Source organism: Lacerta agilis, chromosome 8, assembly GCF_009819535.1.
Source record: "Lacerta agilis isolate rLacAgi1 chromosome 8, rLacAgi1.pri, whole genome shotgun sequence".
Lineage (NCBI taxonomy): Eukaryota > Metazoa > Chordata > Lepidosauria > Squamata > Lacertidae > Lacerta > Lacerta agilis.
The window spans coordinates 70210084-70225370 of NC_046319.1; the positions used below are offsets into that span (position 1 = coordinate 70210084).

Genomic DNA, 15287 nt, shown 5'->3' on the forward strand with positions numbered 1-15287 from the left:
TAGTTAATACCTGCAAAAGGGATGCAGGTGGCACTGTGGTGTAAACCACAGAGTCTCTTGGGCTTGCCAATCAGAAGATCAGTGGTTCAAATCCCTGAGACGGGGTGAGCTGCCATTGTTCTGTCCCAGCTCCTGCCAATCTAGCAGTTCGAAAGCATGCCAGTTCAAGTAGATAAACAGGTACCACTGTGGCAGGAAGGAAAACAGTTTTTCCGTGCGCTCTGGTTTCCGTCACGGTGTTCCGTTGCACCAGAAGCAGCTTAGTCATGCTAGCCACATGACCCGGAAAGCTGTCTGTGGACAAATGCCGGCTCCCTTGGCCTGAAGCGAGGTGGGCACTGCACCCAATAGTCACCTTTGACTGGACTTAACCATCCAGGGGTCATTTACTTTTACCTTACCTAATACTTGCAACGGCATAAAAACTGGAAACTCAACCAAGCTTATGATTAGCAAGATAAACGACTTAGTTTGGTGAAGTTGTTAATTTGCTGAAAACCCCAGACAGAAACTTTAAGGATTTTTGGATACCCTTTATTATGGACATTCCACTCAGAATTTAGGATTCTTTTCGGCAGCCTGGGCCCAAGCCATATAGGGCTTTATAGGTCATAGCCAGCACTTTGAATTCTGTATGGAAACTTGCACAAAGCTTACACTATGTCACAGGGCTGGCCCACCCATGAAATGGGGTGAAGCAGCCGCTATGGGCATTGGAAGCCCCCAAAGCAGGACGCCCAAGGCACAACACACCCTGCCTCCTCTACCACTCGCAGAAAAGCCACACTGATTTCCAGCAAGATCTCACCAAGATCTTGTGAGATCTCATGCACTCCACAATATCTCATGAGAGTTTGGCAAGGTCTCATGAGATTTTGTGAAATCGGAAATTGGCACCAATGCCGACACCACCGTCAACAGTGGTGGAGGCAGTGGCACAGGAAGTGTGATAGCGACAGGGTGGGATGGCACTTCCTGTTCCACTTCAAGTGGTGAAACAGGAAATGCTGCCCCTGTTATGTTTGGTCTTCCTTGAGAATTCATTCTCATTTGCTTGCGGGGCAATACTACAATACTTTGCTTGTGTGGATCTTATACATCTTCCTGCAAATCCTTTGTTTAGTCCACACTACTCGCTTTCCTTACCATAAAATGACAGGGTTTTTGTTTTGTTTTGAAGTGGATTTCTTGTGCTAGGGTAACAGAGTGCTGTAACGCACTTTAATTGTGCAAAAGTAACTTTCCGGTATGCCCTGGAATCCCTATTGCACACAGACTGGCAGTCTGAAGACAAAGAAAAAGAAGGAAAGCCGACTTCATACATAACTAACAGAAATTTGATTCTCTATAAAGAAATGTGAGATTAATCCAAGCTGGCTGAGATTCCACGCTCCACATGAGTTTATTCAGAGAAAAGTGAGTTTCAAAGGATGTCTTGTATTGTTTTGGTAGAGCATGAGGCTCTTAATCTCAGGATCGTGGGTTTGAGCCACATATTGGGCAAAAACTCCTCATTGCAAGGGTTTGATCTAGCTGATCCTCTTGGTCCTGTCCAACTCTATGATTCTATGATTATCATAGTATGAATTAGGTGCTGCCACACAGAAAGATCAGTTGCAGGTTTGATCCCCCATATGAGACAGCTGCATATTCCTGCATTGCTACATAGGTAAAAAAGGTAAAGGACCCCTGGACGGTTAGGTCCAGTCAAAGGTGACTGGGGTTGGGCACTCATCTCACTTTCAGGCTGAGGGAGACGGCGTTTGTCTGCAGACAGCTTTCCAGGTCATGTGGCCAGCATGAATAAATCGCTTCTGGCACAATGGAACACCATGGTGGAAACCAGAGTGCATGGAAACACCATTTACCTTCCCGCTGCAGCAGTACCTATTTACCTACTTGCACTGGCATGCTTTTGAACTGCTAGGTTAGCAGGAGCTGGGATTGAAAAACAGGAGCTCAATCTGTTGCGGGGATTCGAACTGCCAACCTTCTGATTGGCAAGCCCAAGCGGCTCATTGGTTTAGACCACAGTGGCACCTGCATTACAGGGGGTTGGACTAAATGATCCTCAGGGTCCCTTCCAACTCTACAATTCTTTGATTCCATGATTCTATTATTTCTTTACAAAAGCAGGGAAAGTATTATGTGACACCTGTTAACAGGGCCTGTTCCACTGAATGCTGATTGCTTCAGCGGAATCTAGATAGCCGTGCCAACTGAGCAGGGGTGGAATCTGGGTAACTGGCCTTGTATGTGCTTATCATAGATGTCATCTGCACAAATCAGCAGTGACTTTTCTTCCTGGAATGAAACTAGACCTTATCACCCACCAAGACTTGAAAAGCAATCTTCTTTTAAAAGGACACCACCTGGGATTGGTTCCAGATTGGAAACTCTTAATACTGGACCCATTCAAAAGAACTACAAAACCGGCCAAAAAATTTGCACACATGCCTGCACAACTGTGCTCATTTATTAGCTAACAGCTAACAAAGTAACTCACAGGCCTAGTCTAATCTAATCCAGGGATGAGCAGCTTTAAGATTTGCAGTATCTATTTATTTATTTATTTAGTTAGTTAGTTAGTTAGTTAAATTAAAAGCTAGTGTCCATCATCTGGAAGTTGGTGCAATGGGGTCTTGTGGTTTCTTGAAGGCTAAGGGTGCTTCAGGTGTGATTCGATTGTGCCAAAACGTTTGAGTCGCAAGGCATTCGTGAACCAAGGTACGACTGTACTCATGTACACAGGTCCCGTCCCCGTCCCCCAGCAGTGTTCACACAATGCCACCATCAGCAAAAAGCCAGGCCAAATACATTCCTTTAAACATTCACAGAACAATCCTAACAATAGAAAGCTGCCACAACTTTTGCTGCTGCTGTGTCATGTTGGGTTAACTTACTCCACTTCCAAACTCCGTTCACGAGGAGCTTGATTTACACTGCCCTTTTCACCTGCATCATTTCTCTGGTTTGGCAGATCACATAACCAAGCTGGTAGGGTTGGAACAGGTGTAAGTTTCTCCTGTCCTTGGGCCACCTCCACCACACATGCCAGGATGCCCCCTTTGGGGACTTATACCGGCTTCTGTTCTGATGCAGGATGAGGGAGTTATGCCAGCAGATCTCTGGCTCAGCCAAGGAGAGGGGCTTTTGCTGGCGTAGCCCTGGCTCAGCCAGAAACGCCCAACCAAGAACCCGCCAAGTCCAAACTTTCTCATCCCAATGGCGCATAGAAACTCTGTTTACATTCCTGCCACAGTGGTACCTATTTATCTACTTGCACTGACATGCTTTCAAACTGCTAGGTTGGCAGGAGCTGGGACAGAGCAACGGGAGCTCACCCTATCATGGGGATTTGAACCGCCAACCTGACTGGCAAGTCCAAGAGGCTCAGTGGTTTACACCACAGCACCACGCCTCTGCCTGCTAAATTTTGAGAACCCTGTTGGCAGCAGCTGTTCTCTCAAGTTTTCCACCCCTTGTCCTTTTAGTGCACCCCAGGGGGTGGTACTGCCCACTTTAGCAACTGCTGATCTAAACCATGGCCAGGCAGCAGCAGGACACGGCTCAAGCCACCCTGGGCATCTCAAGAGTTGCTGGAAACCACCATCCCAGCCTCATCTCCTATCTCCTGTAAGTCACACTTGGCCGTATGCTGCCCCAGTGTGAGGCAAACAGCGGGTTGTGCTTAAATTTATGTTACATGGGATTTTTTTTTAATGACTTTTCCCACCAGAAATCAAAGTCTGATTTAGAAGAGAAGGAACAGTTTTCTTTACATCGCCTTTTTGCTTGGGAAACAGAGCAAATTTAAATAGATGTCTCATATTTGGACAACGGAGCTGTCAGACTCACTTTATAAATCGAAGACTCCCAAAGGAGAGGCAAAATAGAGGTCTATGACTGCCACCTAGTGGATAGATTGGCAAGATGCTACTTGTTCTTCTAAGTCATTGGTCTTCAATTGACGTTTTATTTTTATTTTTTAGGGTTCAGAGATGTAATCAAGAAAAGGAGGCATGAAAATTTCAGGGTGAAAGGGTCTACAACTGCACAGCAACGTGCTTGTGCAGTGTCCACAGCAGGCAAGGAAGGGAACCTGAGGAGCTGGCATAAACTGAGTCAGACCACTGGCCCAACCAGCAACTTTAAAAGGTTTTGGATAAAACTCTTTCCAGAGGTTGGAGATGCCAGAGGTTTTACCTGGGCTCTTTAGCATGCAAAGCAGGTGCTCTAACTCCTAAAGGGAGAAAAATTAGAGAGAAAAGGCACACTTATTATTAAAAAAAAATTAAAGCTGGGTCCCATGTTAAATGATGGAACTAAAGGCTATGCCTGAGCCAGAAAAGTATCTCCGTTCTACAGGATCAGTTTAACTCAACCTCCGTGAAAAGCAGTTGGGATGCAAGTGTCGCTGCAGTCTAAACCACTGAGCCTCTTGGGCTTGCCAATTGGAATCATAGAATCAGAGTTGGAAGAGACCACAAGGCCCATCCAGTCCAACCCCCTGCCAAGCAGGAAACACCATCAAAGCATTCCTGACAGATGGCTGTCAAGCCTCCGCTTAAAGACCTCCAAAGAAGGAGACTCCACCACACTCCTTGGCAGCAAATTCCACTGTCTAACAGCTCTTACTGTCAGGAAGTTCTTCCTAATGTTTAGGACTTTAGGTGGAATCTTCTTTCTTGTAGTTTGAATCCATTGCCCTGTGTCCGCTTCTCTGGAGCAGCAGAAAACAACCTTTCTCCCTCCTCTATATGACATCCTTTGATATATTTGAACATGGCTATCATATCACCCCTTAACCTTCTCTTCTCCAGGCTAAACATACCCAGCTCCCTAAGCTATTCCTCATAAGGCATCGTTTCCAGGCCTTTGACAATTTTGGTTGCCCTCCTCTGGACACGTTCCAGCTTGTCAGTATCCTTCTTGAACTGTGGTGCCCAGAACTGGACACAGTATTCCAGGTGAGGTCTGACCAGAGCGGAATATAGTGGTACTATTACTTCCCTTGATCTAGATGCTATACTCCTATTGATGCAGCCCAGAATTGCATTGGCTTTTTTAGCTGCTGCATCACACTGTTGACTCATGTCAAGTTTATGGTCTACCAAGATTCCTAGATCCTTTTCACATTTACTGCTCTCAAGCCAGGTGTCACCAATCCTGTATTTGTGCCTTTCAATTTTTTTGCCCAAGTGTAGTACTTTACATTTCTCCCTGTTAAAATTCATCTTGTTTGCGGAAGGTTGGCGGTTCGAATCCGCACAACGGGGTGAGCTCCTGTTGCTCTGTCCCAGCTCCTGCCAACCTAGCAGTTTGAAAGCATGCCAGTGCAAGTAAATAGGTACAGGTGCGGTGGGAAGGTAAACGATGTTTCTGTGTGCTCTGGTTTCCATCACGGTGTCCCATTGCGCCAGAGGCAGTTTAGTCATGCTGGCCACATGACCCGGAAAGCTGTCTGTGGACAAAAGCCGTCTCCCTCAGCCTGAAAGCAAGATGAGCGCCGCAACCCCATAGTCGCCTGTGACTGGACTTAATAATAATAATAATAATAATAATAATAATAATAATAATAATAATAATTTTTTATTTGTATACTGCCTTTCTATCTCAGTGCTTTTCAACCTTTTTTGGGCAAAGGCACACTTGTTTCATGAAAAAAATCATGAGGCACACCACCATTAGAAAATGTTAAAAAAATTAACTCTGTGCCTATATTGACTATATATAAAGTAATTCTCTTGAATAGGAATCAAATAAACAAATTTTTCCCACGGCACACCAGGCAACATCTCGCGGCACACTAGTGTGCCGCGGAACAGTGGTTGAAAAACACTGTTCTATCTTATGATACTCAAGGCGGTTTACAAGCAGAAGAAACAAAAAATGTACATCTTATAACAATCTAATGCAATACAAAAATGTGATAATAAAACAAAACTTTAAAATAAGCAACCTACATCAAAAAGTAACATTCAACAATTATTAGAGTAATATAAAATAATATCAACATATAAAAGTTAAACAGAAATCCACTCAGCATTTACAATAAACAATTTCTAAACCAATCAATAAAATAACGGCAAGCCACAGTACATAAAATAATACAATACAAATTGAGAAGCAAAGAGTAGAGGGTGGAGCAAGGCAGGTGGAAGGAGGCCTTGCCTGATGGAGTCTCTCCCCTCACAGTTCTTCCTTCAGGAACAGCTCCCTTATGAAGAGACCCAGGGCCAGGGGGTGGGGCAAGGCAGGTGGAATAAGGCTTTGCCATCCAGGGGTCCTTTATCTTTAACTGTGAAAAGGACATGTTATGCTGTCAGGCACAGGTCATGGTGATGCCAGGTGAGATTACAATGATGTATACCGTACTGTATAAGGTTTATGGAGAAGAGAGGTGGGGGGAGAGGGGGATAGTAAACGTTTTATTTTACTTAGTGTATGTGGGAGGTTTTTGTGTCAGCATCACTTGGGTAGGTTCTCTTTCTATTCATTTTTTTATTTTCCCTTGGCAGTGAGGGAGGTTGGGGCGGAGGGCAGGGCATGTTTGGTTGTCTTTAGCTGACTGTAGGATATTGATAAGGGCTTGGAAATATCCTGTATCTTATTCCACTTCCTACACCCTTTTCTTCCCCTCCAGCTAGAGAACAATTAAAATATGCCCCACACTCTCATGCCGGTGCCCCCAGTCTGGGGTGCTGGGAGTTCTAGTCCAAACATCTTGAGAGTACTAGGTTGAGGAAGACTGCAGAGATAATATTCATTATTGTTTATATATACAATTAAGATAATAAATCCAGTTCAGTGCTGGCCATTTGTTCTTTATTTTAAGATGTTTTAGTGCTTTCATGGTGCCCAGCCGTGTTATTTTTTATGAGTTGGTGATTAATAAAAATTGTTATAAATTAAATAATATAATAAAATTAACGCTTGCGTGCACCCCTTCGTTAATTCCTCCACCCGTACACCCCCCCCCCACACACACATCAACAGTCCTCATTATTTTTTATTTATTTCCCCCCCACCATAATAAAACAAAGAGCCATTTCCCCCTATTCAGCACTCATTGTTTGCATCACTATGCTGCCCCCTTCACCCCCATTCATCTGTTGTGATGTCATCATAGAGCCATTGTAGTTTCCTAGGTGACAATAGTCAACAATTGTTCCCCCAACCCCGTTCCGTATCCACCTCTCATAAGTTACAATGGCTTCCTTAGTACCAGAGACTTTGGATAACCCACCTCAGCCTTCAGGTGATGGATCTGGGAAGCATACTGCGGGGTCTGGGAGGGAAAGCAAGAGCCTAACTAGTTCTAGGAAAAACGAAAAGGAAGGGTGCAGAGTTGAGACCGGGAACCGGGAGTTCCATGGCCCAATTCAGCCTCCTAAATTGTGCTGGCTGACCCTAAACTGACAACCCAGAGGAACGTGTGGCGGCTCTCAAAATGGAAGCCCTTGGTGGAGCACTTTGAGAAGGAGGGGCCTGGTTGAACACTATGTGATCTTCATGGAGAACTAGTAGCTGAAATGAAGTATAGTGTGGAATGATGGAGACCCACTTTTGCCAATCTGGAGCTTTGCAGATGGTTTGTTCAACAACTCCCAGCAGCTCCAGTGCCAGTCCAAAACATCTGGAATGGTCCAGGCCTGCAAAGGCTGATGGACTCCACAAATCAATGCCACTCATAAGAAAACTGGACCCATGTACACTATCAAAGTTTTTCACCTTTCTCATCAGCTTATTTGCTGCCTATCAGTCACTCTCCATCTGTCACATCCTCTCAGTTCCTTTATCCATCCATCCCTTTATTTTTGACAGTCATCATCTTTCCCCCCACTTTCATTTGCCAAATCGACTTCCAGGCTTACACATCCTGACTCTCTTGAGGTCACGGTTGAATGAAACCAGCTTATTGGCTGGCTTATTAGTACCCTTAGAGAGCTGCTTTGCCCAATAGGACCAACCCCAGCTTATACACACCAATGCAACCCTCCAAAAAAAATCACCCTGCTATTAAAAAAAACCCACACCCCAAATAATTCAAGGATAAAGCACAAGAAGAAAAGCAGTAAGAAAAAGCCCATCATTCATCCAGTTCACCTTTAAAAGGCCTTGGTAAATGAAAAGGTCTTGGACCTATCAGTAAATTTTATTGGAAAGGTGGGGAGTAATAACTGTTGGGTAGAATAGGTGCCACTATTGAAAAACCTATGTGTGGATCTTCCTTTTTCTCTTTTGAAAAACTACTGCCAAATCTAGCTGGAGGTCTACAGGTGATAAGTTTAGCTTACTAGTTAGTCTAAACCACTGAGCCTCTTGGGCTTGCTGATCGGAAGCTCGGCGGTACGAATCCCCACGATGGAGTGAGCTTCAGTTGCTCTGCCCCAGCTCCTGCCAACCTAGCAGTTCGAAAGCACACCAGTGCGAGTAGATAAATAGGTACTGCTGTGGCGGGAAGGTAATTGGCACTTCCATGCACTCTGGAACTCGTCAGGGTGTTCCGTTGTGACAGTCATTCTCTTGGGTTGTCACCAAGTCCCCTGGACTTAGGGGGGAGAGTTGGGGGGGCAGTGGCGTACTGGGGGGGGGCGATGGGGGTGGAGCGCCCCAGGTGCCAGCCTGGAGGGAGGGTGACACTTGGCGCCACCCCCCCCTCCCAAGTCGCCTCTCGGCACCCCTCCTGTGTGGTGGGGGCAACTTTGAAGGCTGTGCCCACACGGAAGGGGTGCTGGCCGCTCACGCTCGGCATCTTGGGTGGAGTGCGCATGTCCGCACATGCACACTCCACCCTAGATGCTGCACATGCGTTGTGCCGTCAGGGCGCACGCTAGGGAGCAGCACCCCACCCCCGGGGGGTGCCCCCACATTTGCCGCTCCGGGCGGCAAAGCGGCTCCCTACACCACTGGGGGGGGGGGCTTATCTCATTTGTGCTAGGGTATGGAGAAAGTCAGCAAAAGTGAGAATCTCTCCCACTGTTCAAAGGGGGCTCTCCGCTGTTTCTTACCTACTCCAAATCACAGCACCAATGAGATCGCCGGGGTGATTATCTGTAGTATCTTGGGCATCCTGCTCACCAGAGACTCAAGAGCAACTTGTCTCCAGCAAGCGAATGAGTGGATTTGCTGCCATTTGATCCTAATCCTTTGGGTTGTACACTCACAGGTGATGAAGGGATCCCAGGTCTCCCTGCCCCGCTGCAACAGGGCAAGCCACTCCCCATTGCAGGAAGTGGTACCAAGCCTGGGGGAGGGAACACCTCGCAAGACTTCCTGCTTCCTCCACCTCTTCTGCCACCGCCCCATCTCTTTAGCCAGGCGGCTCCGCACAACACCTCTACCGGAGTTGTCTACAGCCTGCCGGGCTCCACCGCAGCAATGACCTCATCACCCCCGAGGCTGGTCCAAACTCTCCCGGGCTCCTTCCCTGATATCTACGACGGAGACATGAAGAGGTGGGAGGACCATTTCCGCAGCATCCAGAGAGCCTACAAAGAGTTTGGCAAAGAGGATGACTTTGCGATCCGGGTGCTCACTGAAGATTTCACCCTCCCGTTCCCTTTCGCCTGGCCCAGCAAGGGTGAGGCGTCCCGGCAGCTGGCGTACGACCCATCGGACTGCTCTGGCTTCGATTTCTTCCTGCACCCAGGGCAACCGGTCCCTCACCTCCTCCAGCCGCTGCATGCCACCACCCAGGCATTCTTCAAGAAGAGGCGTTTGGAGCAACTAGCTCTCAGTTACGCCAGCAAAGCGTCCCTCACCGGCGCTCCTGGGCTGCCCACGCCGCAAGAAACGAGTCCCACCTTGCGGCCGGACATCATGGTCATCACCAGCATGCCGTGCGTGGCTGCTGCGGCGGCTCCCGGCGAGCCGCCTTTCCTCCTGCAGGACGGCAAAGGCCACAGGAACATCCAACCTGCCCCAATAGCTATCCCAAGTTCAGCACCAATGCAGTCGATCAACCTTCAGTTCATGAGCCCCACGCACCATGGGCAGTTTTAGTCCTCTTGGACATTCTAGATCAAAGGAAGGCAACCTGATGCTCTCCAGGTTTTGAGCTCCCATCAGCCCTTGCAGCTTGGATATTAGTCAGGGGTGATGGAAACATCTGCAGGGCATCATGTTGGCCACCACTATTCCAGATGTTAGCAATAGTCCCCAAGCAGGATGTATTTTTAAGGCTCTTTAAAAAAAGACCCAACACCTTCATCCCAGCTCTTCCCAGCATTGGTGCTCTGACCATCTAACTGAGGCTACCAGCTGAGCTGCTAAACTTCGCATACCTTGCAACCCGAGTCCGACTCCCTAGAGAGGACGTTAATAAAAAAAGCTTTCTTTCTTCTACTCCGTAGAGCTTTGGTGTTGAGATCATTGGGATGGGGCAGGCGCTGTCCAATAGTCACTTGCTTTCTAATTAAAAATACTTATGCACCAATCTGTAGACTGGACTACTGCAATGTGCTCTACGCCGGGGCTGCCCTTGAAGACGGGCAGCTGGTATAGGATTTTGTGGCCTGATTGTTCCAACAGAAAAGACGACAAAAAGAAGGTATTTGTATTGCCACAGCTGTCCAGGATGCCACCAAGCTACTGGACCCAATTCAAGGTGGTTGTAATTACCTTTAAACCCTAAGCAGTTTTGAGCCCAGCATGCCTTAGGGAGAACATCCTCCCACTTCTTCCTACCCTTGCTCTCAGGTCCAGGGACAGTGGAAGAGTCGCCCTTAGGAGGTTATGGACTCTCCTTCATTTGAGGCTTTTAAGCAGAGCTTGGATGGTCCTGTCACCTAGATGACCCTTCGAGTCCCCTCAAACTCTACAATTCTATGAAACCTGAGCAACTGTAACAACCTTTAGGAAAGTGTGTGGCTTCATTTTTTTTTTTTAAATAGAAAACTTTATTAATTTTTCATATTATTACAAAACACAAAATAAGTTAACAGGACTTAACTTAAAACATAACTTACAAAACAAAACATAACTGACAGGTAAATCATCTAATACATATACCAACTTTTTAAATCTTCATATACCCCGTTACCCCTCCCCCCTCCTGCTTCTCAATCTTCTCTCTGAAGTGTGTGGCTTCATTGAATGGTGGGGGGTCTTCTCGTGGTAGAACCTATATTATGGAAGAATCTTCCCAGAGAAGAGCACTTGTTCTCTTTACTATTCATGTTTTACCAGAAGATGAAGACAATCCTGTTTTCCAGCCCCTCCACAGACTAAGTGCCTGTTGATTTGTGTTTGCTTGTTTGTTGTTGTTTTAGCTCCAGCTCTTATCAATAATTTCCTTGCTGTGCTGGATTTTGTTTTTTTGTAAATGGTTTTCTCTTTCTTTCATAGGTCATTTTTGTTTAGCTTTGTTGCACATCACCATGAGTGCTTTGTAGAAAAGCAACTAACAAACATTTAAAATAAATTTAAAAATTCAGAAGTGCTTTGAGGGTGGGTGGGCAGGTAAGTAGATCCTCTTTGTTCTTCAGTCCTTATCGTCACACAACTGATTAAATGTATCCACTAAAGTTAGACATCCCTTCTAGATTTGCACTGTGGATTCCAAGCTGTAGCAGATGGGAGTGATCTGATTCCCACAATGTTTGGCAAAGTGGTCAGCATGGGCTGCAGAGAATGCTTTCGTCTTTGGAATAAGATGTTACAGCCCAAGACAAGCTCTGCTTGGGAAAACTGGATGGCGTCAAAGACGGGTTGGATGCAAAGGATCAGTGGGAGGAACCGGCTGGGGAACCACCAAGGGAAGAAGGCTCAGAGCCCGGGAAGTAGTGGTGGGACAGCAATGAGTGGTCAGAGGGAGAAGAGAGAGAAGATTGGGAAGAGGAGTTGTCAGAAGCTGAAGGGGTAACAGGGCTTAGTGAGCAGGGGGGAGTCTTTGGCAGAGAGCAGTCCAGAATGAGGGGCAGAAGCTGAAGCAGGGAAGCAGGCAGGAGAGAGGCCAAGAGGCAGAGATGGGTTTGCTTCAACAAACCTCCCTCCCCTTTGGTCTCCCAGAACCCGGAGAGGCATGAAAAGGGCAGAGGAGATATTGGTGACGCACATATATAGTCTCCAATTGCTTGGGGAAGAGAAGAGGCGGACTTAGGCACCTATGGGAAGGTGGGCACCTTCAGTCTCAGCAACTGCTTTGTGGAGAGCAAGACCTGCACCAGATGTGTTGTTGTGCTCATTAGGCCTGACACTCCTGTGCAGATCATGTTTTTGCTAAGACCTGTAAAGAGTTAACTCCAACTTGCCACTGTGATTTACTGCTGGCTTACTCCTGACAGGAGACACAGTGACGGAAAGGGAAGTTATTTTAATTTGCTGCAATTGTTTCTACAATGTACGGCAGCCTTCTGCAGCCTGGGACCCACCCAGACTTTGGGACTACAACTCCCATCACCTCCCAAAGCTTGGCCAATAGTCAGGGATGAATGGAGCTGCAGTTCAACACCTGGAAAGCTACATGGTCTCCATCCCTGATCTAAACATTATTCAAAGCAATCACTTTGGAGCTGGTCTCATGAGGGACCTGAAAGTCAGAACTACTATGGAACCAAGGAAATGTGAAGTCACATGAGCAGATTAGGATATGCAAATCTACTAGGCCAAAAAGAGCAGATGATGTCACAAGGCTGCCAGTCTTGACCCACTGGCACTGTAGCTTAGCGGTAGAGCGTCTCAAAGGTCCCAGGTTCAATCCCTGGCATCTCCAGGTAAAGGTGTGAATGTCTCCAAAGAGCTGCTTCCAGTCAGTGTGGACAATATTGACCCAGAGCAGTGTTTCTCAACTAGTTCGACTTTTATTGGACTACAACTCCCATCATCCCTAGCTTACAGGACCAGGGGTCAGAAGGGACTAATGGTCTGACTCAGTAAGACAGCTTCCCATAATAACCATGCAATAACAGAGAAAAATAATTAAGAAGCTCCCCCAATAGTTAACTCTTAGAAAGGATCAGAGTTCAATAACACATTCCAGCCTAGCAAGAGCACTCAATAAGGGAGCAGAGCACAGCCAACAAGGGACGTGGCTTGAGCCAGGTAAGAGACCTGGAAGGTCACATTTCCCCACCCCCACCCCCACCCCCACCCCCGCTGGCCTAATGTTCCCCACTCCAATCCTACACTAAGGTTGCTTAAGCTAAGCACGGCCGGAGTTGGGTTTGTGCCTGGAAGAAAACTACCTGCATATTCTATGTACCTTGCCTCAAGTTCCACTGAAGAAAAATAATGTAAACACTTGTTTATCTATACAGTATGGGGTAATCAGTGCCTGCTCCCAGACTCTGGAACTCCCTCCCTGGAGAAGCCAGACTCGCTCCCTCTGGGGTAAAAATAAATAAACAATAGCGTAAATTGAGTGGTTAATGTGCCTAACAACCAGCCCCCCCTATGCAATTTGCCCAGTCCTCTTTTAAAGTTGTCCAAGTTCGTGACCATTACTGCCTCCTGCAGGAGAAAGTTGCACAGTTTAACCGTGCACTGCAACAATGTGTGACCTAAAACAAGCTTTTGGTCTACTTTGCAACAAGCTATTATGAGGTTTCACTCTGGCATCAAGGATTGGCACAGCTAAACAGAATATCCACACGGTGGCCCCAGCCTCTCCATCAATCTCCTGTTAGCAGGGCTGTTGGTTGGCTGTTTGCTCATTTCCGTCGCAGCCCCGCGTGATTGACATGCAGTTTTGCATGGAGTTTCCCTCCTCACTCCGCTCACAATTTGGCTCTCACCATGCCTGAAAACAAGCAAACAAGAATTCCTTCCTCCTGCCACTAGAGTAAGCCCGCCCCCGGAAGCCTTTATTGGTTAATGCGTCTTAATCGCGTGACTTCTTCTGGCCTACCACGGCTCAAGAGAGGCCTTTCCCCCCCCCCCTCGCTGGTTGGTTTGTAGCCCTTTGACAACTGCACCGCCCGCTTCACCAAAGAAAAAAATAAAACCAGGCTTTTTGGATGTCAAGCTACAGGATCTACTAGCTGAGCCGCCTGAGATCGCTCGAAGGAAAGCTGCAATCCTAACAAGGCAGGCACGCCCGCCCGCCTGCCCGCTTCCTTAGGAAAGGGACTTACTGTATTACAATTTAACAGAATCGACTGCTAAGTAAACATGCAAAAAAGAAGCAAGCCTCGCCTCTCTGCGTCATTCACACACACACACAAACAACCCGCGCGAGCTTTTTAGTGGAATGGGATCATGCTCGCTCTCTGGCCTTAAATTAGGGACGGGGAACCTGCAACCCTTCAAGAGTATCTGGGGAGATCTCTCCCTACTCCGATCTGGGACAAAAGAGTTTTGCTGACGGCTCACGCGACGTAACAGCGTATTAATTTGTGGAAAGTAGGTCAAGACACGGCTTTTCCGCTGATAATTCCATTTTAGTAGACTAAAACAGCGTCTGGGTACCAGATCCCAGGAGCTAGTCATGGATGGCGGGTTGGAGCAAGCCCGCACCTAACGCAGTGGACGCTGCTTTTCCGAGTATACACGCACAGAGCCCGCCACCCCACGGTTGCTAACTCGGAAGCAACTCCGACTCTGCCCAGCGGGGCCCGCGCCCAGATTAAGCGTCCACAGGCTGGCAGCTCAAGCAAATATTCTCCGTAGAGCATGCTCAGTGGCAGCAGGAAAGGGTGGGAGGGGAGCCGGAGCCTTCGCTTGTTTACTCCTTAAGTCCTACCGAGTACAATGGCCCTTGCTTCTTAGCAAACCGCGCTTGAGATGGCAGCCTTGCAGGCGCAGCTTCGAGTTGTTGCGCCGAGCTAAGCGGTTCATCGAACCGGGCTCCTATCTGCTCTCTCCCGCCCCACATCCGCCCCGCCAGTCAAGTAGTACAGTATTCAGGGAGCTCCTTCTACCGTTTGAGCTGTCACCACTCCCGTCCCAAGCACACCCCAGCTGCCTCTAGCCTTGAGTATGTACGCATGCGCCCTGGGGACCGCAATAGCTGGGGGGTTACGATCTTAAAAGTATCCGATCGCGCGTAGATGCCGTTTTACCCCCACCACCACCACCGCGCGCGATCCCTTTCTTGCAGCTCCGCCGTTGCAAGATTCCCCCCGCAATCACCCAACGTTCTAAAACAAAGAACGCTTCCACACACACACCGCACCGCCCTCCCACGCTGCCGCAACGTTCGATCGAAGCCCGCAACGTTCTATCCGCCGCGGCCGCTTGTTTGCAACGTTCTATTCCACCCCTCCTCCACCGCCGCCGCCGCCTCTTTCTTCCCCCGCCCCGGATCGTCGCAGCGTTCTATCCCCTCCCCCTCCTCCCTCTCC

At 47.8% G+C, this 15287-nt stretch overlaps 1 protein-coding gene across 1 annotated transcript; it reads left to right on the forward strand.

Annotated features, from left to right (window-relative positions):
* The first annotated feature begins 7166 nt into the window (after nucleotides 1-7166).
* Nucleotides 7167-10180, forward strand: LOC117051626. The gene is made up of 2 exons (XM_033158190.1): nucleotides 7167-7261; nucleotides 9173-10180. The coding sequence occupies exons 1-2, from the start codon at nucleotides 7213-7215 to the stop codon at nucleotides 10006-10008; spliced, it is 885 nt and encodes a 294-aa protein (XP_033014081.1). The 5' UTR covers nucleotides 7167-7212; the 3' UTR covers nucleotides 10009-10180.
* Nucleotides 10181-15287: the final 5107 nt, after the last annotated feature.

What these genes read in the sequence shown, in the direction of transcription:
- LOC117051626 (XM_033158190.1), top strand. Translation starts at nt 7,213, where the DNA reads ATGGCTTCCTTAGTACCAGAGACTTTGGATAACCCACCTCAGCCTTCA. An exon ending in TAACCCACCTCAGCCTTCAG is followed by an intron (nt 7,262 to 9,172) that starts GTGATGGATCTG and finishes GTACACTCACAG; the next exon opens with GTGATGAAGGGATCCCAGGT.